This window comes from Dicentrarchus labrax, unplaced genomic scaffold, assembly GCF_905237075.1.
Source record: "Dicentrarchus labrax unplaced genomic scaffold, dlabrax2021, whole genome shotgun sequence".
Classification (NCBI taxonomy): Eukaryota; Metazoa; Chordata; class Actinopteri; family Moronidae; genus Dicentrarchus; species Dicentrarchus labrax.
This window is the reverse complement of record NW_026136715.1, coordinates 29202234-29229431: the sequence shown is the minus strand read 5'-3', so window position 1 is coordinate 29229431 and position 27198 is coordinate 29202234. Positions and strand designations below refer to the sequence as shown.

Sequence of the window (27198 nt, the reverse complement as noted above, 5' to 3'; positions counted from 1 at the left end):
TGTAGAGATGACCTGTAGTACTTTTGATTCCTTGATAGGCTCATCTAATTCCTTTGCCACAGGCTCAGATGACTGTTTTAAGTTTATATCTTTCAGAAATTGTGCCAATTCTTAATCGTCAGTGCAGGTTTCCGTATTTGTGTATAGGGATTTGTAAAATTCAGCAAAAGACCCTGCAATTTCATCCGGTTTTGTGAGTGTTACTAGTCTTTAATTTGTGTACTTTATTAGAGGATTGTTGTTTTTTAAGTCTTAAGGCCAATAGTCTACTTGCTCTGTTGCCATTTTCCTAATAATTCTGCTTTGTGAACCTTAAATTGCCCTCAATCTTTTCCATAATCAGACTTTTTAAGTCTCTATGAGCTTGTTTGAGCTCCTTGAGCAAATTGGGAGTCAGTGTTCTTTTATGTTGTCGTTACGATAGGGGATTATCACGCTTCCGGGTTTCATTGATTTGTCAACTTTGTGCATGTCCACTTCCGGCGCAGTTCAACAATGGCTGAAACGAAGGCTAGATGTCACTGCTCTGTTCCGCTTTGTAAATCGAACAAACAACGCCAACCCTACTTCAGTTTTCATGGATTCCTGACAGAATTTAGTCTAAGGAAGAAGTGGATTAAAGCGGTTCGCCGGGATGAAAGGCCAAACTTTAAAATAAAACAAGGTAGCACATTTGTTTGCAGCCGGCACTTTAGTGAATCAGACTACACTAACATTACAGGTAGTGCTAGCAGGCTAGCGTTAGCTGACGTGGCTAACTTTACCAACCGGGGTCACATCAAGCGTCTGAAAATCGGGTCTGTGCCCTCCCGTTTCCAGTGGAACAACTGGGGACTGCCAAGAAGGGAGTCCGCTTATAAAAGAGCATCAACTCGCTTAGGCCATGACGTTTGCCCAGCCCTTCCTCTGGAGCAGCCCCTGCCATGTGAGGAAGAGGAGGTCGTAGCTTCGGTGGTGATGACAGAACATGATTATGGTTCTGCTCCTAAACCAGGTATGTTACTGTTGGCCGGTGTTCTGAAATGTTGGCCTACCTCCTCATGATGACCTACCAGTACCCCATACTGTGCTTAAACCATAGGTAGCACATCCTGTTAGGTAGGAAATGTCTATCAGAATGCCCTACAAAGCACAGAATGGGCTATTAGTAGGTCAACTTTTCAGAACACTGGCACAAAATGTTTAGTCTTATTGATGTCCCAGCATTTGACCAACAATGTGAAAAGCTTCATCACAAGTACAAACGTTGCATTTTATATCTTATTTGATTAAACGTAAAGGTGAATATTGAGCTATAAAAAGCTATTTCATGTAGCTTTAGAGGTCCAAACTACTTCCAATATGCAAGTCACAGACAAAATCTGGGTCAGATATTTTTAATTTTTTCTCTCATCTCATACAGGTGCACTGGATGCTGCTGCTGCACGCATACAGCAATTGGAAGACAAAATCAAGGAACTGACAAAAGAGCTGTCACAGCTGAAAGTGGGTCAAGTGCATTTTCACCGATTTTGTGTCTCAGACAGGGCATCCTTTTTTACACAAGATTCACTTAAAGAGATGTTTTTTGTGACTTCTGGGAAGCTATTCAACCATCTGCCTCCATGGTGGTTTATTGGTCGAAAGCTCAGAAAAAGGGACAAACATTTGAACCCATTTCTCCCAGTCCAACGCGTAGACTGCAACTGGTTGATAATTTTTTTCTCTTCTGCTGCTGAGTTGCTGCAGGCCTGCAAGAGAAGGTGCTGGCTGACATGTTTCAGTTCAGTGTGTCCACTGTCTCCCGTGTTGTTATAACGTGGATTAATTGGGATTACCCCATGTAGTGCTGTGACTTTTGTGTCAAGTCTCTTCACTGGCTCCATCTCTGACTGAGAGCTGACTGAACGAAGTGGACTGCTCGACTGGAGCAGGGGATGGCTGCATGGCAGACAAGGGTTTCACCATTGAGAAGCTGCTAGCTGACCGTGGGGCAACGCTGATTATACCACCCTTCAAGATGACAGGTAGGCATGAAAGGAATGAACATTTCAAATTAAAACTGTGACCAAAATGATAATCAAGATGTGCAGACAAATGTTTAAAAAGTACTGAGGCACTCACTGAAATAATAGAAATTAACTTATTTCATCTCTAACCACAGCGCAGTTCACCAAAGAGGATGCTCTAAAAACACAAGCAATCGCCCGACTTTGAATCCTTGTAGAAAGAGCAATACGCAGAGTCAAGGAATACCGCATCTGGGAACACACTCTCCCTCTAACCTTGTCTGGGACAGTCAACCAGCTGTGGACCGTCTGCTGTGTGATGACCAACTTCCAGGGACCACTTGACTTGAAAGTAATTTCCCCACAGGGATTATTAAAGTATTTCTGATTCTGATTTCTGATTTAAAAGGCTACATCCCTGTTGAATAGTGTTTCCCCCGATCACATGCATTTAACTGTATACTGAAAACATTGTATATATTGAATGAGATGTATATAATTGAATAAGAAGTCATTCATCTATAATCAATTCTAAAATTCTCAAAATAATGTAAATATGTAATAATGTAGTAAATAATGTACTCAGAAAAAGGGAATTTAAAAAATCCTTTATTCATTCAGTTCCTTTATTCATTCAGTTCATTTATTCATTCAGTTCATTTCACTTTCTGCTGAAGATACACATTCATATATGTACCAAAGAAGTACAGGTCCACCTTCTGTTTCATCTCTTTTATCATTTCATCATCTCTCCAGACTCTTTCGACTGTGAAGTCTCCCTCAGTGTCTGTTATAAAATCGCACCAACTCAATCCAGTTACTGCCAATTGACCTTGAACCTGCCAGTGGTATTTATGATTCTGCTTCAGTTTTGCCTGACCATTCACCATTTTTACATATTCTGCCTCAGAAATGCTGGAGATGTCTGGGCATTTAACTTCAGCAAGCCCAAAACACGGAATGGCACTAGGGTCATATACCCTTGCATCGGGGCTAGCCCCGAGGTGAGGAGCATCGGGATGGATAACAAATCCACAGCGTGAGACATTTACATTGAAATGTTTTGAATATTGTTCCAGCACCTGTGGCTCACGTTCAAGGCCCCTTTTCATGGCGGGAGTTTGGCGTACTCCCTTAAGTATCCGCCCTGCCAGGGTCTGACCAGAAGACGGCCCTTTCACATGGCTAACCTCATAGAACCTACTAGCTGTCACTCTAGGCTTGCGTAAAGCTTGCCACAATGGGCACTCAGACTGCTCGTGGTCTGCTCCTCTCTCTCAGCTGCCATCTCGTGTGTCACAGTTAAGCTGTCCAAATGGAGAAACTGTTGGGAGTTTGGGTCAAAGTTTGGAAAATTAGTGGGAAATGTTGACCCCTCTAAAGGCAGTTTAGGGAATGTTGGTGCATCTGGGTGTTGGACATAATTTCCGCGTTTGACCACAGGAGGACACTGCACCTGTCTGTCTGTCTGTCTCTCTCTCTCTCTCTCTCTCTCTGTCTCTCTCTCTGTCTGTCTCTCTCTCTCACCCCAACTGGTCGAGACAGACGACCACCCACCTAGAGCTGGAGGATCTGTCCTAGGTTTCTGCCTTTTAACAGGCAGTTTTTCCTTGCCCTTGTCGCCAAGTGCTTGCTCATGGTGGTACTGTTGGGTCTCTGTAATTAATGTTTTAAAGAGTTCGGTCTAGACCTGCTCTATTTGAAAAGTGTGAGATAACTTCTGTTATGAATTGGCGCTATACAAATAAAATTGAATTGAATTGAATTGAATTGAATTGTAATAGTATCTTGCTTGTAATGGTGTAAACACACTGCTCACGGTAGCCATGAGGAGTGGCACCGCTTTTAATTCACTCCCATGTTAACCAATGTAGCCCCACGCGCTGCACCGCATTGAATAGACTTCCAGTCTATTTTTCAGCCGCGGCGTGAGCTGCCCTGCGTGCCACCCTTCGCTCCGCGAACAGTGTGTCCCAGGTGTAACGTTTGGGACACACTGCTCGCAGCTACAATGTTACCTTTGTCCTTGGTCGATGCCATGTTTGCAGAGAGCTTGTGCAGGCCACAGGTGGTGGTACAGCTCTCACCTGCAGAACAAGAGATAGAAGAGCAAACCGGGATTGAGGATGTGCTTGTCAACAATCAAAGGTAAACCTCTAGAACCAGTGTCACTCCAATCAACCTGCCCATGTTAACATCATCCCAGACCACAGTCCTCACCTGCAACATGCTGTAATGGGCACTCTGGAACAACAAGGCCACTAGATGGTTGCACAGAACCTTGCCTGCTGTACAGCTGCATGAGGTTTCTTGAAGTTCGGCTGCATCAGCTTGGAAAACAATCTACATTAAAGACACAACACTAATAATTTTGGTCGATAAAGTTAAACTAAAATTAAAGTCTTGCCGCAAATGATATAGAAATGTAAGGAAGAGCATTACAATTAACCAATAATCCTAGGAAATCTGCAACCGCACGAGAGTAGTTAACCCCTTACACCATTAACATGTTGGATTCAACAAACAGGTTGTTACATTATCATATTGATATTTGCATACCGTACGTATGTCACAAAGGTATAGCAATTTATTGCACATGGCTGTTGACTGACTTGATGTAAACAGGCAACAGTGGAAGGGGTTAAACTTCTTGCCATTATGCCTTAGCTTCCTAAAATAACCTTCAAATAATGGGGCTGTTCTCACTTCTTCATCGACCTGTAACACCTAGACCTGACAGCCACCGCCCTGTCAATGATGTTGGACACTGGTGGACAAAACTATAATTAATGCATATACTGTGGAGTGTTCATTCTAGCAAAAGGGACACTCGTATGCTGACGTTAGCTAGCTGACACTGACAGAGGCTAACGGTCTTCCTATCAGAATACAATTGAAAAGGGTGAATTGACTCAGCCTCATTTAAAAGTGAATAATCTTACTTTAGTTGGGTTTAATGTAGGTTAAACACCTTATAACCATACGAACATCTGAGCTGACGCCAAACTGACGTTAGCATAAGCTAACCTACCTAGCTAATGTAATGTTATGTTAGCTAGCTAGCTAGCTAGCTAGTAGCCACTCACCTTTGTAGTCGTAGATGAAGTTCTCGAAAAAGAAACTGTATCCCTTGTCCACTTTGGAGCGGGCTGAGATGGAGTGTTGTTCAGTTAGTCGATGTACGTCAGAAAATGTTATTTTGGGTAAATTTACCAGGGATGCAGTATAAATAAACTTAGGATCGTCCATCATGGGTTCGCCAGATTGATGAGTGATTCACTGGAAGTAGCAGTGCACAAAGATCACTGAATGCGGAAGTACCACGTATCAGTGTGATAATGGCCTATTGTATTATTTTATGTTCCAATGCCTTGCTTTCCCTTTCCTTTTTTTTTTTTACACTTGCAAATGAGATGATGCGGCCTCTAATGTATGCATTAGCGCAGTCCCATAGGGGGGATATTTCTGGAGAGATGTTCATATCGAGATAGTCCTTTAGATAATTTATTACAAATGTAGTAAATTCTTTGTCATTTAAAGGTAATTTAGTCTCCACTGTTTGGTTGGTAATCTAAGTCCTATGTCCCATGATATTGCAGGAGGTGCATGATCGGATATTGTTATTGGCAAGATTATTGGCAAGATTCTCGCATAGGACAAATGTCTCTGGGAGTAAAAAGTAAAATCTCTACCTTTGGGGAATTTAGTTCTCCAAACATCCACTAATCCTGACTCACTCGATAAGTGTGTGAGTTTTTTACCCATTCGAGAAATAGGTGTTTTTGATGAAGGTTGTCTATCCATATGCTGAGAAATGACACAGTTGAAATCCCCTCCCATCAGTAGAATGACAGAGCTGTGCTGTAATATTGTGGCAAAGATTGTAGTAATGAAGCTGGGCTCATCCTCATTTGGGGCATATATGTTCATCCATGAGACTTGTATGCCATCAATAGATCTATTTACTAAAACTAATCTCCATTTAGTAGGTGTGAAATGAACCTGTCTATGCACTAATATGGAGACTCCTCTTTTTCTACCTGATTGATGTTATGAGTAAAATGCTTTGTCTGCCCAAGATTTTTTTAGTTTATCGTGTTCTATTTCTGATAAATGGGTTTCTTGCAAGAAAGCGATCTGACAATTTGCTCTTTTTAATTGATTAAGGATTTTCTTCCTCTTTATGGGACTGTTAAGACCCTTGACATTATAGCTTATAACCTTAAGTGATACCATGACAAAAAATTTTAATTTGGAAGAACATGACCCTTTGGCTTCAAATAATATACTGGTATAATGTTTTAAAGAGTTTGGTCTAGACCTACTCTATTTGAAAAGTGTCCTTGAATTGAATTGGTATGCATATGATAGAGTGGGTGTTAACAAATAAGGTTGAAAGGCTGAAAAATAAAAAAATATAATAAAAAGAAAACGAAGGATCCAAAGACAGAACATAAAACCAGATATCCATAAGTAAGTTCCCCTCTAAGGGCGGCTGTGGCTTAGAGGCAGAGCGGGTCGTTCCTTAATCAGAAGGTTGTGGATTCGATCCCCGGCTCCTGGTGCCACATGTCGAAGTATCCTTGAGCAAGATACTGAACCCCAAATTGCTCCCGATGCCGTGCATTGATGTGTGAATGTGTATGAATGTTAGTTTCTGTCCGATGGACTTTGCCCTGAATGTGTGTGAAAGGGTGAATGTGGCACGTAGTGTAAAAGTGCTTTGAGTGGTTGGAATACTAGAAAGGCGCTATACAAGTACAGGTCCATTTACCATTTAATTTTTAAATTAGGATCCCTTGGGAACAGAGGGATCTGCATAGAAAGAACCAAACAAAAGACTGAAGACACCATGAACTCATCCAATATTGCCTGATCAGTCTTTTGGGACAGGATCCCGGGCTGGACTTAAAGCCAAGCAGAATAACTATCACTGTTAAACACTGCAGAGAAAGGCAGTAAAGCAACGACACTAGAACAACAACTTTCCCTCAAAGTACATGTAGTCGGAGTTGTTATGCATTGTTTGTAAGCCAAGCATAACAACAATATTCTGGGTAAATGAAATGAGGAGTTAGAAAAAAAATTACATATGAGCTCTCCAGCTCCTTCCCATCCACCGCGCATGTAAAATACATACCTGAGCGTACGGCCATGCCAGTGCACAAGCATGCAAACAACCAGGGAGAACCCCTACTATACAAAAACTAAACATATCAAACACAGTAATGAGACATAAGATACTCATATTGATCGTTAACTATCTGAAACAGCATAGGATGTGATCATATGTTACCTTCCAGGTTGGATAAAAGTACAGTCAATTCTCTGGCTCCGTTGTTGGGATGACTCTTTTCTTCACATAGTCCATAGCTTCAGTAGCATCCAAAAACTCCTCCTCATTGTTGTGGGAAATGCAAAATCTAGCAGGGAAGAATATTTCAAAGGGGATACCTGGTCTCCCCTGCAGCATCTTCCTGACATCTGTAAAAGCCGCTCTGGCGACATTGACCGTGTAGTCTGGGAATACAGGAATTGAATTTCCATCGTATTGGAGTCTGCCACCTGGTTTACGGGCCTTTCTTAGTATGGCCATGGCGTCTCCTCGTTGTGTAGTTTCGAGAGGATTACGCAAGGCCTGTCCTGTTTTGCAACAGCTATGGGAGAGCTGGACCCTGGCTGCTCGGCGACTCCAGTGATCCGAATATTACCTCTCCTCATTCACCCCTCTGAGTCCTCTCACTTTTCTCTTAGATCATCCACCAACTTCTCAAGGTCTTTTACTGTGCGTTGTGTTGATACGACCTCGTCCATACATGTTGATAGTCCCTCCTCGACCGCTCCGACATTAGATGTGATGTCCATGGTCGGTGTGTTCGCGGGGGCGGGCATAGCTGGGGTTGCGTTACATGGACTCTTACCCTAGGAGGTGTTGGGCCTTGTGGTTGACAAGCCGTATTTATAATTTTGAAGGTTTGATGCCATCTACTTCGCTTGGACTCACTTTGGGTCCTCCTTGAATGAACTAAAGAAGTGCTTGCAGGCTGTTAAATGTAATTTGTAAGTTGGATGTCATTTAATTATGGAATTATAAACTATTCTGCAGGAGCTGCGAGTTATGCGTCTTACTCCATCAGTTGCTCGCTAGTGCCCCCAGTAACAGCACTTTGATGTCTTCAGTTGCCATATTGTTTGATTGTGTTTAGGTAGTCTGTTTTTATGTTGCCTTGCCATAAAAATGATCTCCTCTGGTAGGTAAAAAAATCAGAGATGACCTGAACTGAACTGAGCAAGGAAACCCCAAAACAGCACTATAAAATCTTACACAGAACACATCAGACTCCATTTCATGGGTGCAGTGTTTCATCCAGGGATGCTGGAAGTCAGTTAGAGTTGGGAGTGGGATTAAAAAGTCTATCATTATAATGACGTCATACTAAAAGATAAATGCATGACATTCATGGTTTTTGCAGTAATTTGAATTGCCATCATTTATAGACTATTTAATACTTAAATGGACTGTACTTGTATATTGCCTTTCTAGTCTTTCAACCTTTTACACTACATGTCACGTCCACCCATTCACACACTGATGGCAGAGGCTGCCATGCAAGGTGCCAACTACTTATCAGAAAGGGAAACTAAGGGCATTTACATACGTTCACACACCAATGCACAGCCTCTGGAGCAATTTGGGGTTCAGTATCTTGCTCAAGGACACTTTGACATGCAATGGAAGAGCCGGGATTGAACTGCGAACCTTCTGATTAGTCGACAACCCACTTTACCTCCTGACACAGTGGCCCTTAACAACACAATGTATAACATTTTAGCTGATAAATAATTTAAATAATTTGCACTGGCAAAATACACTTTCACATTCACGTTCATTTAAGTATGTATTTAAGTATAAGACATTCCTGGTCTATTTTTTCTTGCTTTTTCGGTCTTTTGTTTGCAGTCATCCACTTACATTGTACTCTGTGACAGAATGCGCCATGTTTGGACACTCAGGAAAGGGGCATTAGAAAAAGTCAGTGCATGCCAATCCAACCATCCTTAAAGAGGATCATGGCACATGTAAAATCCTCGATCAGCCAAGACACAATGAAGGATCTGATCAGGATTCATGATACAGTCTGGATAGAAGACTTTAATACCAGGGAAATTGCACAGCAGGCACAGGATACAAGGGTCTAGAAGGTCTAAATCAGGATCATTGCACGCCTTAGAAAATAGCTTAAAAAGAACTGCTTCAAAATATGATTAGCACATGTGCAGATTACATACAAGGTCAATGCAAATATGAATTGGGTAGTGGTAATGGCGAGAAATGAAGTTTTATAACTAGGTTCGGGAATAGAGACCACGCCCTGCACTCATCTCATTTCCGCTCAATACATACTTAAGCACACCTTATCCGTTCACTCCCTCCTCATTTTCCACATGATCCAACTTTCCACGCATTTCCAGGAAAGCACCACTCTTCCTCGTCGAGCTTCACTGCTGCTTCCGGGTTCCCAATGGCATCACGGCCCAGCCGTCCTCATTAGCCCTCTCAGAGGGCCAGGTTGTATCTAACCCAGTAGCTGCCATTTCGGCTTCACAAACACAGGCATCCCTCCATCCCAGCATCCTTGACCCTTCTCTCATTTCTAACTTCCCTGTCCTATCTTCTTTGGCTGCCTCCGCTCCTCCCATTCCAACAACGACCTTCTCAGCCGCACAGAGCGTGCTCCCAGCCAAAAACCCAAATTCTTATTTATATTCATTTAACGCACCTCCTTTTAGCTCCACATTGCCCAATCGTGGGCTTTTCCACCCATCGTCCAATGGATAATAATTTCACTTTAGCCTCCGCATTACCTCCAGCACACCAAATCCTCCCTATCATCCCCTGTGTCACCACTCTCAGACGACAGATTCTTGCCTCTCACTACATCGACATCGCCATTTAATTTAACTGAACAGCTAATAGTTTTATTTCAGTCAACACTGTAACATTACTTTACAGACGTGTATGTGTCGACCTTGCCATTCAATACATTAGTCCACATGCAACCCTTATATCCACAGAGAACCGCTAACCGTACTCAGTTCAATAGAATGCAAACAGCAACTTGTGGCAAAAATCAGGGAACTTACAGGGGCTCATTAGATCCAGAACTCTACCACCGTGCTCTTCCCTAAATCGCAACCAACGCAGTACGGTGCCCCATCCCATCCCACCACAACACACACCTTCCCAGCTTCTTTGCCTCAAACCTTACCTCAACAGCCCGCCTAAGCATCCGAATACACCAATAAATATCAACGCTCTCGCCACTGCCTCGAAGAACCACCCAAATTGACAGTTCGTTAACCACCTCATATAAAGATTTACACACAGTCTTTAATTTAGGTTTACAGGGGACACCAGATTCCTCCTACATGCCACAACTTACAGTCAGCCACTTCCGAGCCCAACATAGTTGATAAATTCCTGGATAGAAAAATTAAAGACGCATTCACGATCAGCCCAATCCTCAGTTCACCGTTCCCTACATTCAGAATCAGTCCAACCCACGTGGCTCGACGAACATGCCACACCGGACTATGCATACAAATCAATGTGGACATTGGATTTATGATATCTCTACAGGCAATAATTATTACGTAGTGTGTTCAACATCTTAAAGGTTCTAACAGGTTACTCTAGCCAAGAAATTAACCAGACCCTTGGGGCTTACTATACAAGCCACTAAAGATAAACCTAGCAACTACCAAGTGCCAAGATCAATAAGAGAAGAGCTGCCGTGAACAGACGTGGCTAGTGTGGTATTCGACTCTAGGACTATTCAGTCAGGTGCTGCACTGAGAAAGCAGGGTAAGCATCCGGATGAAGGCAGTAAGAAGCTAGGCGTGTCTCCTCGCCACCAGCTTAAACAGTCCTCTGCTGAGACCTGGCAGGGTAATACCCACAGACTAGAGGATCGGACCCTTTGAACAGAGAGCTGGTCCAGTACCACCTATACGGAGGTAACTCGGGATCTAACAGAGCATATCTCACTTACATCTGTTACAACCTAAATGATATCAAAACGCCATGTTTACAAGTCGATTCGAAGTCTCTTTGGGGGCTCTCTACAAGAGATACGAAGAGACAGCTCCCCCACTCAGAGTCTCACAACCCATTGGTTCATCCATCAGGCAACAAACCTTCATTTCTCGACCTTCATTCCTTGTCCTTCATTCCTCGTCCTTCATTCCTCGACCTTCATTCCTCCATCCCTCAACCCTCGACCCTACCTCCATCCCTCAACCCTCATCCCCTCATCCCGCAACCCCAACCACATCCCTTTATCCCTCATCCCTCAGTATACCACATCGGTTCACATTTGTTTATTATGTGCAATAAACTTTTCTTATTTCATACATTCATGAAGTGGTCTTTTGTTGTTGGATTTGAAAATATTGATTGATATTGCAATTTGTTTGCGTGTAAGTTTGCATTACTCAACCATCAGTACCATGATCACCAGCTGACATCTTGGTGCCATGACACAAACTTCCATCTGAACATGAGCAAAACATTTTTTGGAGAAACAGAAACCAAATGGATTTTGGTGTAGATCATGGACAACATCAGAGCAACATCTGTAGAGCAGCACTGGCAGGCTCCTTACCTCTGCATACTGTACCATTCTCCACCGCTTCGTACCCAGCTTTGCACATGCAGCGCCCAATGGGTACCATCCACTCCCCATCTCCATTACAGTACAGCTTGATAGGTACATCCACCTCCTCCCCATTGGGAACACACACCCCTCTGGCTGCCACCAGAGAAGTGCTCTCTGCTCCAGACAGAGTCTCAGGAAAGACAGCTCCATTCTGGATCACACTGGGACACTTCCTGTAGTAGACTCGAACAGCAATAAGTGACATGCAGGCGCCATAATCCTGGAAAGCGAGGTAGAAACCATTGCGTGAAACAGGTCCAAAACCACGAACTTCACTGTTGATCTTCATGATGCGGCCACCAAGGTCAACTTGAGAGAAGCTCTCATCAGCTGCTATAGTGTCCACTTTCACCCAGGGGTTCTCCATCCAGGATGGGGATGATTTAGTGGCTGTGTCTGAGTCCGACTCATAGTAGTACAGGTTGAAGGTTTCCTTGCAGGAGCCAGGGACGTTGGGTATGGAGCTGCAGTCGCGTACCGAGAACTTCATCTGAACATGGATGCGCTGAGCCCCATGGCGGCGGATGTATTTGGTGCGTACCCAGTTGTTCTGGCTGCTATCGAAGACATTGCACACCTGGTATGTTCGGATGGTGTTCATGTTTTCATCATAGCCGCTAACTTCTTCCCACTAGAACACAGACAACAAACAGAACCACTGATACAGTGACACACCACAAATGTGCAAAAACAAACAGTAACAGTTCTTCTTACAGGTCCTCCAGCCCTTTCAACAAAAAGTTACCACTATGACCATTATGTGCTGTGGGTAAAAAGCAACTTAACAGCAGTGGAAATTCTTGTTTCTGCTGACCTCCAGTGGTATAACTTCCAGTCCTCAGTTAGAGCTTTGATCTGGCCCAAAAAATTATGCCCAACCCGACCCAAGCCTAAAACCCTGACCCTAACCCGGCAGGTTGCGAACACAGCCGGTATGTGCAACACACTTTGAACCAGAGAAGGCAGTGAAACATGACATTTCAGCTGAAAAGGCAATAGTTATGCAAAGATTGTAGTAATGCTTTAAAGAAACCAATATTGGCTGTTTGTGAGAGACAAGATGACCAATCATTCTGGCAAAGACACATCAGTTTTGGATGGCATTTTTGGAGATGTATCATCACTGTTAGCACAAAAATGTCACCACCAATAATTGTGATGTATTTACTGTATTTATTATCATATTGATTCTATTTATTATCTCACACCGATGGACTTTTATGTCCTGTGTATTTACTGTACTACAAACTTATTAACTGCTCTGTGTTTGTTTTTTGTCTGCCTGCAATTATTTCTTGTTGCAATCACTGTAAAAAAAAGTAAAACTGTACAGGAGCTGAAGACCAGCTTGGAATTCACTCAACATTAGGGGCGTTTCCAGACTTTTTTGACTGATGCAGCACAAGTGTAGCAGTACTTAGTTTTAGGGATGCACAATATGATTTTTTTTTTTCAGCCAATATGATAACCGATAGTTATCTGCTTCTCATGACGAAAATGACGGATAATTCCACATTTTGTATTTTAAAAAGAAAGTTCATAACATGAAGCTTGCATTGCAACTCAGCTCCTAAGCTTCCCTCTCCTAGCATAATAAGATAAGACAGCAGCATTGGCTGCAGTTTTAATTGTCTACATTTATGTTACCCTCACTGCTTAAAACACAATATAATACCATTCTGCTCTACTTATCAATTGAGACATTCTACACCTGCCTTTTTTTCTTTTCCTGTAGTGTCTAAGTCAATAGCTTAGAAATCCTTCATGTTTAAACTCCCTCCCTAAGCTTCAGCCCAACCCAATCTGTAAAACCTGAGACAATAGTGTCCCTGAACTTGAAATCAGAGCATCAACACAAGTTGTTCCATGGACAGTGAGATACTGAGTCATGGTCCTTTCGTTTGATACATTTCAACCAAAATCTGATGTGTGTGCTGTCAATCAAAGGATGTTCATATTTTTGAGTGAAGCCACGACAGCTTCTATAACATTGTAATACAACAATTGTAAATATATGTTGGCTGCATGTTTTACACAATGTTCCTAGTGTCTTGCTTTGTTCCACCCACCCCCTGTGATGGGAAGATGGTCCAACCCAGTTCTGCTGTTGCTGTTGTAGAATCCATTAGTACCTCTGCAGAAGACAAAAATAAGGTCAGAGTTATAAAACATATTTTAATATTAAAATCAATATTTATAACATGATAAACAGTTCTAAAATGTAGCATTAATGTATATTTATGTTATAATTAATAATTAAATTAATTAAAACTGAATTATCATGTTATTTTTTATTTTTTTTTATTTTGTGGTCCTCCAAAGATCACATCCACAATGAAGAGATCCCCTACATGTATTAAGACATATATACAAATAGTCTTTGTAAAAATAATGTCTGATATGTTTTTTACGCAAAAAAAAAAAGTATAATTTCCTACTCCTTCTACCTGATCAAAAATGGAAAAATTCCACAATCGATGAATAAACAAATGTTGTTAATTTCTTAAGTTTTCCTGCTGGATACAAGATGTCTCCTACTTCACTGCAATGTCCATTGTCAGTGGATGTGCACTGTTGGCTTCAACTTTCTACATCGCACTGTACAAGTTGCATACTGAACCAGGACTGACTTCTGAACTAATTGTGGTGTCACAAAATGCTTGTAGCCCCGCCCTTGAAAATCATATTTTCAGTGAGCAGAGAAACTTTCCACTTCCAGATGAATGTGAAAACATTACAGCTATATGTTTACAGCTAGATGGAATTAATTATTTGTCTAGCTGTAAACATACAGCTAGACGGAAATTTATTATTTGTTCCGCCCAAGTGTTTCAAGGCGCTCGGGTGAAGCTTTGAAAATTTGCCAGCGAAAGAGAATGCTGTTTCCACTGTTGTTGTCGTAATTACATGAGTTAACTTATGTACTCTTCGTGATAAGCAGCAATGAGGTTTGTTGGCTGTCTGCTGTGAAGGTGTTATTGATTATTGTGTTTACATGTGTCATTTTCGGTTTATTCAATCAAACTGTAAAGTGTCTAGCTGTATATATGCTTGGTTGGTTGATTATAGCACAAGATGTATGAGACATGCATACAGCATTATTTTTGTTAATTTATTTTTTCTTTCTTTAACCCGTTCTCATGGGTTGACCAGCAATAAAGCCCTGTATTTTAATCAAGACCTCTTGCCTTATGCCTGTCACTGGAGGAGCTATACGTGTTGTTGCTAATTTGACGATGTCTAATTGTGCAGCTAACAGAACTAACTTCACATTATACTTTTTTTGTCCTAATAATGTTCAACATGATTTGTATTTATGAAATAGGAAGAAATGTCTAGTGTCTTTAGTGGTAGTATTATGATTGTTGTATTATGAAAATATGATCTGTGCAACATGATCAGGACCCCTACGTGACAACAACATGCCTTTTCAACTCATACGTTGTGCAGAAACTGTACAAAACAGTACTGTCGCCTACATGTTTTTCCACTGCTCGCTTCACCGAAATGTGGCACGTAGTGTAAAAGTGCTTTGAGTGGTCGGAAGACTAGAAAGGCGCTGTACAAGTACAGCTCCATTTACCATCCATTTAAGTCTTAACTGTTTGATTTAAATAAACTTCTTAATTTATGCTGAATCAAAGCCAACGTTTCAATGTATACCTTCATCAGGGCCTTGGACATGAATACTGTCTGGGTTGAAAACCACTTTTTGCACATTTTCATACATCACAAGGCATCCAATAGAATGACATTATTCAGTCATCAGGCCATCATCAGTGTTACCTGTATTGTTACCTATGTTTGCTTTACTAATTTAAGTGCCATCTTGTGGTTAAATAAAAACACACCTGGCAAAGAACAAAACAAAAAAATTCAAATTCCAGTATCTCCAACAAATTATATCTAAGCTAAATAATAACATAAACTAGATACACTTTTTAATAAGGTCCTATCTTTAAGCATTTTGGTTTGTTCTGTTGCCTGGATTGCTGTGTTTTTATGTAACCACAAGATGGCGCCTCAATTAGTAAAGCAAACACAGGTAACAATACAGATGACAGATGATAAGCTGATGATTGATAAATGTTATTCTATAGGATGAGTTAAGAGCAGTTGAATTTTGCTACTCTAATCTAACTTGTGAAGAGACGAGGACTTTAATCCACTACAAGGAAATGGCTCTTAGAAAATCTGTACCCTATCCTGAACATAATTACTGATTAAAAATAGACATGTTAAAATAACCAAAGATACTTGAGGACTGTGATAGGTGGAAATGGAATAAAAAATGACTTTAAAAAAATTTTTTTTTTATCAGCATAGACACCTTTATTTGACAGTTACGAGACAGGAAATGTTGTGACATGCAGCAACAAAGGACCGGGATTCGAACCGCGGTCGGCTGCGTACGTATATGCATTAAACTTTGCTATGCCACAGCCACCCCACACTAGCTTTGTGTCCCATCTTGGCCACCCCAGTAAAAATGTCCTGGATACGCCACTGCACTTGGTGGCTGCGGCTCAGAGGCAGAGCGGGTCGTCCACTAATCAGAAGGTTGTTGGTTGTTGTTTGACCGCATGTCGAAGTATCCTTGAGCAAGATACTGAACCCCAAATTGCTCCTGATGCTGTGCGTTGGTGTGTGAATGCATTAGTTTCTGTTTGATGGTTTACCATCACTGTGTGAATGTGTGTATGGGGCGAATGTGGTATGTAGTGTAAAAGCGCTTTGAGTGGTTGGAAGACTAGAAAGGTGCTATACAAGTACATTACCATTTACTGGGGTTCTAACTCTGTGGCCAGCTCTCTCTTCTAAATGATTTGTTAATTATTAACAAATATCTAAGTATATACAACTTATGCCATAACGTCACTATATTGACTTACTAAATATGTGCAAGTGTCATTCTGCTGTTAGCTGAGCTAGTATCATGAGCCACTGTGCAGTTGATCAGACAGTTTTGCTGTCTGATCAAACTTAATCTGTTATTCAAACTGGACTTCCTGGATCATATTTTATCATCTTACCAGTTCCTGAAATGACACGCCCTCACCAACACAGCCCCTTGCATTTTTTAAACTGTGCTAATTTCATTCTGAGGGCCTGCTAAAGACTGCAATGCCTTGACAGCCCCTCTGCCTGCCTAGAGACATCTGCTCTCTCGGTCTCTGCATCCATAAGCCTCTGACTGAGGTCCATAATCTCTGTGTCATCCCCCCATCATGTGAGAAGAAACCATGTCAGGTGAAACCATGCTGCTAGGACTGTGTATCTAACACATGTTCAGTTATTCTCATCATCCTGAGAGTCTGCTGCTGAGCAAAGCTTCTTCCTTCAGTGGCTTTAAGGGAGACAATCACAGAATGGTGAATGTGGCTACAGATCACAGCTCCCTGCCTGTATTCATCTTCCCAAATCTAACTACAAAAGATAATAATAAGAGATTTAAGTGACAATTGTTTAATTCTGGTGCTTTTATTGTTTGCCTTCATGCTCCTGTCCCACCTAAATGTACACAGTCACGCACCCACTTCAGTGAGTAAATGAGTAAGTAAGTAGCTATTAGCCTACAAATGGCAGAAGGAATTATCCCTCAAACACACTGCTTTCAGTTTGTTTAAAGGACAGAACCAGAACTGTAGCTTTCACTATGTAAAATAGTGGATTACTGGTGTCACACGGCATCAGAATATTATAATGAGTAATAGCAAGAGTCACCCTGCGCGCCCTAGAGCTCAAAGTATTAGTCCATAAATGAGTTAAAGCTATAAAATGTAAAATTTCATTTAAAATGTCACTAGATCTATGTTGTTTAGTTGTGTAATTGCATTCCAATTTTCAAACCAAGAGAAATCTGTGTTTTATGCTATCATCAAACTTAATTTTTGTTATGTAGTTTTGATCTGAGAGACCCCCTAATGGCAGAAATGACATACTGTACGTTTAATGAAAATTGATCTGAAACTATTTCGATAATCGATCACTCATTTCATCAGTTGCTGAAACATCCTTTCTGATAACATGCTGCATCCAACACATTTTTTATCTTCTGAAAATAACCATTAGTGCAGCAATTGTGTGTATAATCAATGTAACATATGAATGTCTTTGAGGAGAGACCAGTGGAGTGCAGCAAGGAGAACAGCAGGCTTTCCATATTCAGAACTGGTAGAAGCACTTACACATGGTTGAAGAACACTTTATACAAACTAGCTAATTTTAACCCTTGAATGGCCATGTCTTTCAAACTCAAGACGAGCCCATGTATAGTCCCAGCTGAAGTAACCCTGTTGACATAATGAGGACATTAAAGAGTAGTAGAACTCATCCTGTTGCACTTCTAATGATGAAAAAAAAGTAAGTCGGAGTGTTTGCCCCTCCCTCATTACCCTCATTACCACCACTGATGTACACTTGAGTGCTTCCAGGTCGAACTCTGTGGTCAGTTCTCTTTTCCTCTAGTGACTAAACATAACTCAAAATATATATGGCAGTTTAAATTAGCTAGATAAGATAAGATAAACTGTGTTACATGTCACAGTCAGACTTTTTGTCATTTCAGCATCAATGATTTTGCTTTGCCGTAGCTCAGTTGTTTAAAAAAGTTGTAGCCTGTGATCAAAAAGTGGATGAATACGCACACATTTGCTCCCCCAGGTACGTGCAGGTACTCTGTTTACTATAGGTCAGCATCACCCTTAAGAAAAAGTGTTGGATGCAGCATGTCGCCAAAAAGGATGTTCAGTCAGGACCACTTTTGTCAAAAGAACTTTTATTTCCAAAGCAGAACATTATATTGGTGGTATGGCTCTTTTCTAGGACCTCCTTGCCCTTCCACGTCCCCACGTGGAAAACCTTAAGGCAGGGAGAGCACACCTCCCTGCCCTTCCATGTCCATACATGGAAAAGTTTAAGACAAGGAGAGCAGCAGCAGAGACCCCCATGGAAACATACCAGGCAACCTCCCTTCCATCTGTTACATTGAAGTGCCAGTAGAGGAGCCAGCAGAGCAATTTTAGTAAGGAATAAATAACAGTCATTAAACCAATAATCTATGCAGACACTAATTTGAGTTACATAACTGAGGATTCATAGAGAGATATCTAATAATTTATGCCATAAATGTATTTTACTTAAGACAGCCAAAACATTATTTTGAAAGTAGAATATTACATTTGGCGGTATGGCTCTGTTCTGGGACCTCCTTGGCCTTCAATGTGTATACATGGAAAAGTTTAGCAGCAAAGATAGGCAGGCTAAAGCAGCTTAAATAAGGCGCCCAGAATGACATTTGCCAATTGGATGCTTGAGGGAATCAGCTGAGCCGCCAGCTGATGTGCATTTACGATTAGCTGTGATCAGCTGATGTAGCTGGAATTGAGAGCTGAGCTTGACTTCGTGGCCTGCCTGAACTAACGCTGTGCTTAATTTTCAGTGACTGATCAAAATAGCATATTTTATTTTCAGTTGATTAAACATACAACATGTAATTTCTGCCACTAGAGGGCTTCTCACATCGAAACAATAACAAAAGGCTATGATGTTGTGAAGTAGCAAGGGATCACCATTGCAATCAGCTTCTCCTGGTTAGGATTCCGTTAGTGTTCATGGTTTCAAGAGGTTTCTAGCGGGAGCCCAATTATCCACAGAGGTTTCCTCCTCTCCGAACAAAACAAACCTGTTCATTACAGCTCCACAAAAGGGGTTTGAATAAGGAGTCAATGGTGAATGAATACAATGTTTTAACATATTGTCTGGTTAGTGGCCAAGCAACGACTGACTAGTCACAAAAGTGGTAATGATTTACTAGAGAATAATAGATCATCAAGACCTTCATAAAGTCCTGCAAATACATCGGGCAGTATAAACTGGAACTACATGATGTTATATTCAGCATTAAAATCATAAAGGCGTGCAAATGTTTTTTTTACCAAAGTGGGCAGAATCAACCATTTTTGTACTACAGCAGCAAGTTACGGATAAGGATTATTATCAGACCTAGCAATACCATACAATACAAAACTAAGTATTTGTGTGATTAATTCATGTCCACACACAGATTATATCTTTATATTATTCATGTCATTCTTGTATTGATTTTCAGAGTCAGGCTGAAATGCAAGCATCCACTGTTTCATCCAAATGGCCCATTTTTCCGGCTGCTCACGTCCAGTTAGTATCAGCAGCGATTAATGAGGAGCTGGGAGGGAGCGGCAAGCCAGGTGTCAGAGCCGCCACTAAACAGGAATAAAGAAGCCATGAGTACTGACCCGCAACCAATTCCCACAGACTCAGCCAAAAAGGAAGCAGGAGGGACACAGGAGACTGAAGATCTGAATGTGTCCACAGCAATGATAACGCCTATGGTGTTTTACACTTTCATCAGTCATTTACTAGCAACTAATTATATGCCTTAAAGCTGAAGTAGTTAATTTTTGTTAAAAAAAGGTTTAGTCATATTGGTCTAATGTTCACTATATCCTGACAGTAGTACATGAGACAGATACTATGAAAAAATCTATGGTTCCTCCTAGTGCTCCCAATGGCATTTGCAAGAATTCCCCGGACCTAAATGAAAACAACCAATCAGAGCTGAGAAAGACAAAGACACTTTGGGTTGGTGGCTTGAGGATAGTTGATTGTTGAGTCTCATTCTCAGTCTTGGTATTTGATGACCTGGGAATGAGAATCAATTAACTATCTTTCCCAGGCCCAGTAGATTCTTGCAAATGCCATTAGAAGCACTAGGAGTAGCCACTTTTTTTTAAATTTGGGAAAATTACACATACTGAAATATTTTTAAAGTGTTTACTCACAGCTCCACCCTTTATTAAAGGGTGTATAACTTGCTGATACAATAGTTTGTTTCGGTATTGATACCAAAACACTACTTCTTTCTTACTAAATTACTTACTTCGATTAACATGTTTTCTATGAAACCACTTATTTCAACAAACAAAAGTTCTCAAATGTTACAGTAAATGTCACAAACACAAGCAGGCATTTTTCTTAGACGCATTGCTAAAAAACGTGTTGGTAACAGAACTATTGTTTTACTATGGTACGGGTTGGGGAACCCATGCAAACACAGAGAGAAAAAGCAAAATTTACACAGAAAACAGAAGGAAAGAAAGAAAGAAAGAAAGAAAGGCCCTGCCCAATTCATCCACTTCTTTGAAATGAAGCTAAGGTTTACCCATTTAAAGTTTTACTGCTTAAATAATTTTCTGTTAATCATTTTAAAGGACCAGTGTGTAACATTTAGGAGGCTCTATTGTCAGAAATGGTATGTAATAATCATAGGTATGTTTTCGTATAGTGTATGCTATTAGATATTGTCTGCTACTATGACAATATTGTACAAATAGCATTTCTCAGGTACCATCTTTATAGTTTAAGTGTGTAGGATTTAGTTGCAGATTACAACCCCCTTATCTCACCCTCCCATTCCAACTATGTTGCAAAAAAGGCAAAAGGCTCTATCTAGAACCAGTGTTTGGTTTATCCATTTTGGGTAACTGTAATTATTCAATATTCCTTTTCTAGATAGATCCTCCTAAATGTTACACACTGGACCTTCTGTATGTATGCCTGTGTGTAGTTTATTTCTAGCTGTAAGTGTATGTCTTTAGTTCCGTGTGTGGGTACTGACCATAGTTTCTTTATTCTTTATTTGGGTGCATGGATAATAAATGATTAATAAATATTGATACTGCAATACCTGCATTTTTAAACAACTTGACTGATACCGACTCGAAACACTACACAGAAATACAGTTTTTTCTTGCATTTGAGCAGCTCACTTGAGACAAAATGGATGTATGAATGTACAACCTGACTGCCTGTGTGCAGATTAATTTTGCCAGACAGCTAGTGTTCAGAAGAGCAAACACAAAATCTATCATGATCAGAGTGATCAGAGAGAGAGAGAGAGCAGCTAATAATGAAGAGTAGCACTGCAGTTGAAATCTAAAATGTAGACAGGCTGGCTTTGGCTAGAGCTTCTGATGGGAGCTGGAGCAGGAAAATGGGGACAGTGTGGGCTGGCAAGGGTGGGGGTGCATTAGTATATGTTGCCCTCCTTTCGTGACTAGACATTCGTCATGGCAGCTCCTAAGTCTCTGCAGTTTGAGCACAACTGACTGGACACAATATGCTGCTGGAATTCACTTGACATGAAGAAACTACTGAATATTAACACTAATGACATCCTGTTCACGCTGGAATACTAAATGATTCTAAATGGTATCGTAATTGTAATCTTAACCTTGATTACTTATTGTTTAGGGATGGAATTTATTTTTCATTAAATCCTGTGTTGGATGTGATGTTTGTTCTCGTCATACACAGCAGAGCTCACTCTTCTTCTATCCAATAATGCCCAGCCTTCCCACTGGCTCCATCTGTTCCTGCATTCCTGCAGTATATATACAAACACACACACATATATATATGTGTGTGTGTGTGTGTATATATACATAGAGAGAGAGAGAGAGAGAGAGAGAGAAAGAGAGAGAGAGAGAGAGAGAGAGAGAGAGAGAGAGAGAGAGAGAGAGCTCTTGTTCTGCCTTTCTCTACATGATTCAAAGAAAAGTAGGGCAAAGAGGAGGAGAGAGTGGGCCAAGTCCAGCACACATAATCCTTGTAGGCTGCGCCACGCTCTGTATGCCACGCTGGATTAAACCCACAGGGATACATCAGCGAAATTCACTTTGTTTTATGTCACATAAATGTTGTTATGGCGGGCTGCACTGTGACATAAAACAAAGTGAATTTTGTTGTTTTCAGCCCCAGCTTTCACACTCTAACACAGTATCCTGCCTTATTCTGATTATTTTTTCCTAATTAGGCATTATGTAACTTGAACCTAAATGTTATTGTATAGTAGACTTTAGATATGATTGACTATCCACAATGTAGTAAGGGAATTACATGTAGTATGTGTAATGTACATACAGCTTGTCACCAAATGCTCACATCTTATTTTGATCTCTTATACTCTTGCACAAGATAGACAGGGCCCTAATTCCCCAGGTTTACTGCCAGTGTTGCTTCAGTCTGTTATGTAAAGCACATTGGGCTGCATGTTTGTATGAAATGTGCTGTATAAATAAAGTCGAGATGAGTTGAGTGAAACATCAAATATCAGGTTCTGGGTATTAGCTAAACTTGTAGCACTGTGCTGTTGGCCCCTATGTCAAAACGTTTTTTGTTTTTTTTTAGATTATGTGATCACATTTTGCATATTCTTAACTACAGTTGTGTTTTACTGCCTCAAACTAATTGACACAACCTGAGTGGGTTAGGTACATACACCAGGGCTGTATACAACACCACTCAAGTGAAGTGTATGAAAAGTCCAGGTTAAGTTACTCTAATGGTGGATTGGGTCAGTTTTTAACTAAGAGCTATCACAATGAAACTTCCTCAGTTGATTAATCACATTACTCACACAATTTCCTGAACAGAATCAGAACATTGGATAAATCCAGGTTCAAAATTGTTGTTTCATTTTGTGTTGACAAATTTGAGTCAAGGGTTAGAGGAAATTTAGGATGTCTCTTTTTATCTCTCCATAAATCAGAAAATACTATCACCCATAAAAAACAATTTTGACAAATGAATGATGTTTTACAAATAAAATGTAATATACATCAGGCTATGAACAATATATTAACAAAGTCCCCTGTCAAAACCTTCAGAATATAGATGAATGTCTTCTAAAATATCATACATTTTGCTAGACACTGCAAGTGAACAGACCTTAAAAAAAGATATCACCATGAAACTAACTTTAGGAAAAATCTGCAGACACAAAGTAAAGTGATTTTTTTTCACTAGTTTGAAAGAAAACATGTTAGGGAAGCAAAATGGGCCAAAATCTCCAGTGCATGAAGTGTAGTCTCGCTTTAAAGCCTGAGACAAGACCAAATCAAGGTAGGGAAAGAAAACAAACTCAATATTCTTCCTCCTGTTGTCTTATGGTTGTCCAAATTTAATATAACTTCACATTCCATTGGATTGTAGTGTGACAGTAACAGAAAACAATGCTGATCTCCCTAAATGTGATTACAATAACAGAAAATATAGGCCTACTAGAAATTAGGGCTGCGTAATTTGGTAAAAACATCTTATTAATTAATTGTGTAGCCCTACTAGAAATTAAATATTCTTACACAATGTTAAGAGCTACTTTAGTATGACACACTGGTACATAAAAGTACATGTCTAAAGTGAACATGGTAAAGGCACAGTGTTGAAAATAAGAATTTCCTCCACTTATAAATAAGACTGCGGCACAGTGCTGTCATATAAGAAATGCATATCTCTGTGGGGAACTGAAAGCTCAGACAGAAGAGCAGCAGAGCGAACTTGAGACCAAAACAAGGCTTGAGCACTAGAGTCTTGTCATATACAAAGAACACAGGTTGGAGATGAGAGGGGGTCATCAAAGGTCTTCACCCTGGAGCAACAGGTTAATCCACTGTTGGGTACAATGAAAATCTTTATTTTTTTCTCTTGTTATGTTTATTGGACTTATTGTCTTTTGAACATGTGTCCATCCATCCTTGCTAATGCTCCTAAGGGCAGTGGATCCCTGTTTTTATGAATTAATGACTGAGGCAAGCTCTCTATACTTAGGGCCAGCTCTCAGCCCCCTGAAGCCAAATCCTATAACCACCCTCCAACATGTTCCAGCTCTCAGCCATCTAAAACTGACCCAAACTCCCTAACACAGGGTCTTCAGCCATGAGACAACCTCCAGTGAGCTCCAGTGGGCCCATGCAGGGCATTATGTCCCCTAGCCCTTAACCACTACTACTAACCAGACTGATGGAGGCCGGTGTGGTCTGTGCACTGGGAATGAAGCACCTGCTGGGGGTATCTCAGTTGATAAAAAATATAGAAGTCGATAATTCAGAAAAATGTCAGCACCTTTTGATTACATGGTATTTTTTCAAAAGTTAGGAAATCTGAAGGACAAAGTCTGGATCCAGGGGTGATGCTAACAGTTTTGACACAATAAATATCAATAATCCCAGGGGCCTGCCTATGCTTAGCCCTTATTTCCCAACCTTTTTCCTTCAGGGACCCATTTTCTGTCATTTAGAAAACTGACGACCCCTGCCTAAGTGACATATTATATGGATATTTCAGATTGTATTCAAAACTGTACAATGAACTCAATTACTGAACTCAGTAACTGCAAGAAGTTTGTGAAAAACAAGTGAATTGGATGAATTTTAAGAAATTGAGTGTTTTCTTGTCCCTGATGCTTGGCCACTGTTCTATAAGACACTTTACATTTACTTTTCTTCACATAAGTGAACCAAAGATATCAGCCTGCTGTATATATATATTTTTTGAAGTTTTCTTAAACCCCTTAAAATCAAGAAGGCCTTGCGACTCCCCATGAAGCTTTGGCAACCACTACTGGGGGTCCCGACCCACAGGTCGGGAACCACTGTTCTAGGGTATCAGAGCTCCACTATGTACCAAATGGTGAGCTTGGACAAAAATATTATTTATTAATTAAGTCCAAAAGCATAGTGAGTACAAAATGATTGGCACTGGGCTTTGGTTAAAATTGGGGTTAGCACATTGATCATGATCATTGTAACACATTGCAACACTGAACACAATTCATATTGATACTAGCCTGTTTTATCACCATTTCAGCAATATTTTTAATTAAAAATGTTTTTTATTTTTTCTCAAAAGTCAAAAAGGAATATATTATATTGATATTACATTGATATATATATATATATATATATATACTATGTTTTGTCTGTTGTCTAATATTGTCAGCTACAGATAACATTCCTCCTTCTTTCTCTTATTGTGTCGTTGGGCTGCTGGATAACATGTCAGTGCAGGAACTGACTGAGCAGATGTCACATGGACTAAATCTACTGATCTCCTGAGGAAAGAGAACATGCTTCAGTGGATTTATGCTTTACTAAAAGTTATGCTTCAGTGGTTCACTGTCTCAGTGTCTTGTTGGGGAGAATGCACTGAACTACTAGAACCTTTTACCTTTGGGAGAATCTAATGCCCACCAGAAGCCGGACGTAATGTGAGTAAAGTAATCGCTATACAAATAAAATTGAATTGAATTTAATTGAACTAATTTATTCACATTTATACACCAATGACACAGCATCAGGAGCCGTTCAGGTTTAGTATCTTGCTGAAGGATACTTTGACGTGTAGCGGGAGGAGCTGGGGACCGAACCAACAACCTTTGGATTAGTGGATGACCTGAGCCACAGCCGCCCTGATATTCAATTCAATTACATTTAATTAGTATAGCGCCAATTCATAACAGAAGTTATCTCAGGACACTTTTCAAATAGAGCAGGTCTAGACCGAACTCCTTATAACTCCTTATTTACAGAGACCCAACAGTACCACCATGAGCAAGCACGGTATATGCGGACATGATGTATTTTATTTTTGAGTAATAGGCTATATTGTTAGAAAGAACTTTGATTATGAATGAAAATAATGTTTTCTTTGATGAATGGGTTTTGTTTTAATAATCACATGGTTTAATAGACAACATAAATATAAAAATAAAACATTAAGACTAGAAGTCACAAATTTGAACTCACCCAACCTAATGGAGGATACTAGGCCTAACTTATTGGACATTTATTGGGCTCCAAATTAACTGACACCATCTTAAAACAGCACAAACCGCTACATAGGCCCTTAACATCAGAGGGCAAAAGAGCTGAGTGGATATTAGTATTATTTGTATTTTGCTATAGACTGTTTTCTTAACAACGTCTGGGAATTGTTCAAGCTCAATGATGGATCGATGCTGCCTGTCTATAACCCGACTGCAAACAGGGAAGTTGTAAAGTTTGCCATGCTTTATGTTATTTTACTGTTTATTTTTAGGTTAGCCTGTTGACTTGGCATTTGCATGTTGAATGGCTAAGTGGCTACTCCCCCAGGCTGGGGGGCTTTTGTTTTACTTTACTTACTGTAATAATATAGCTACTTGTGAATAAGAAAGAGTCAAAATGCAGTAATTCATTCAGCTTTTTCCCCCATCAACCAATGGATTGGTTGAAGAATAGGTTGAATTTCAGTCAACCAAGATTTTCTTTGGTTGGTTGTTATTATATACCATTTCTGCCATATTTTGCCAGTAGATCCCTCTAAATCTTACACACAGGACTTTTAAGTTAAATGTTACTGGAGATGTTTCATGGAACTGCTGCACAGCTGCTGCTGTGGCTTTCTGCCATGTTAACACACTTTCTGTTATCAAGTTCAAATTCCCAAGTTTGGTGAAGCAACCATAGGCCAGTGAATACTCAGTGTTTTCTATCACTGCTCTCAGACGCTAAAGAGCACTGTGCTGCTACCAACACTGAATATTGAATGGCTTAGATAACTGACTGACTCCATTGAGAAATGTCAACAAAGGGCACCGATGCCAGGTTGGCTTCTTTCCAAGAACAAACAAA

The 27198-nt window shown here is 40.4% G+C and overlaps 1 protein-coding gene across 5 annotated transcripts in view; it reads right to left on the bottom strand.

Moving 5' to 3' along the window:
• ephb2a (eph receptor B2a) overlaps positions 1–27198 on the bottom strand; it is a 61446-nt gene that overhangs the window by 25139 nt on the left and 9109 nt on the right. For all 5 annotated transcript variants that reach the window (XM_051426010.1, XM_051426008.1, XM_051426011.1 and 2 more), the window contains exons 2-3: positions 13777–13841; positions 11654–12338 (exon numbers count right to left, since the gene is read on the bottom strand). In XM_051426010.1, coding sequence (XP_051281970.1) covers positions 11654–12338; positions 13777–13841 — 750 coding nt within the window. The remainder of the gene's footprint in view (positions 1–11653; positions 12339–13776; positions 13842–27198) is intronic.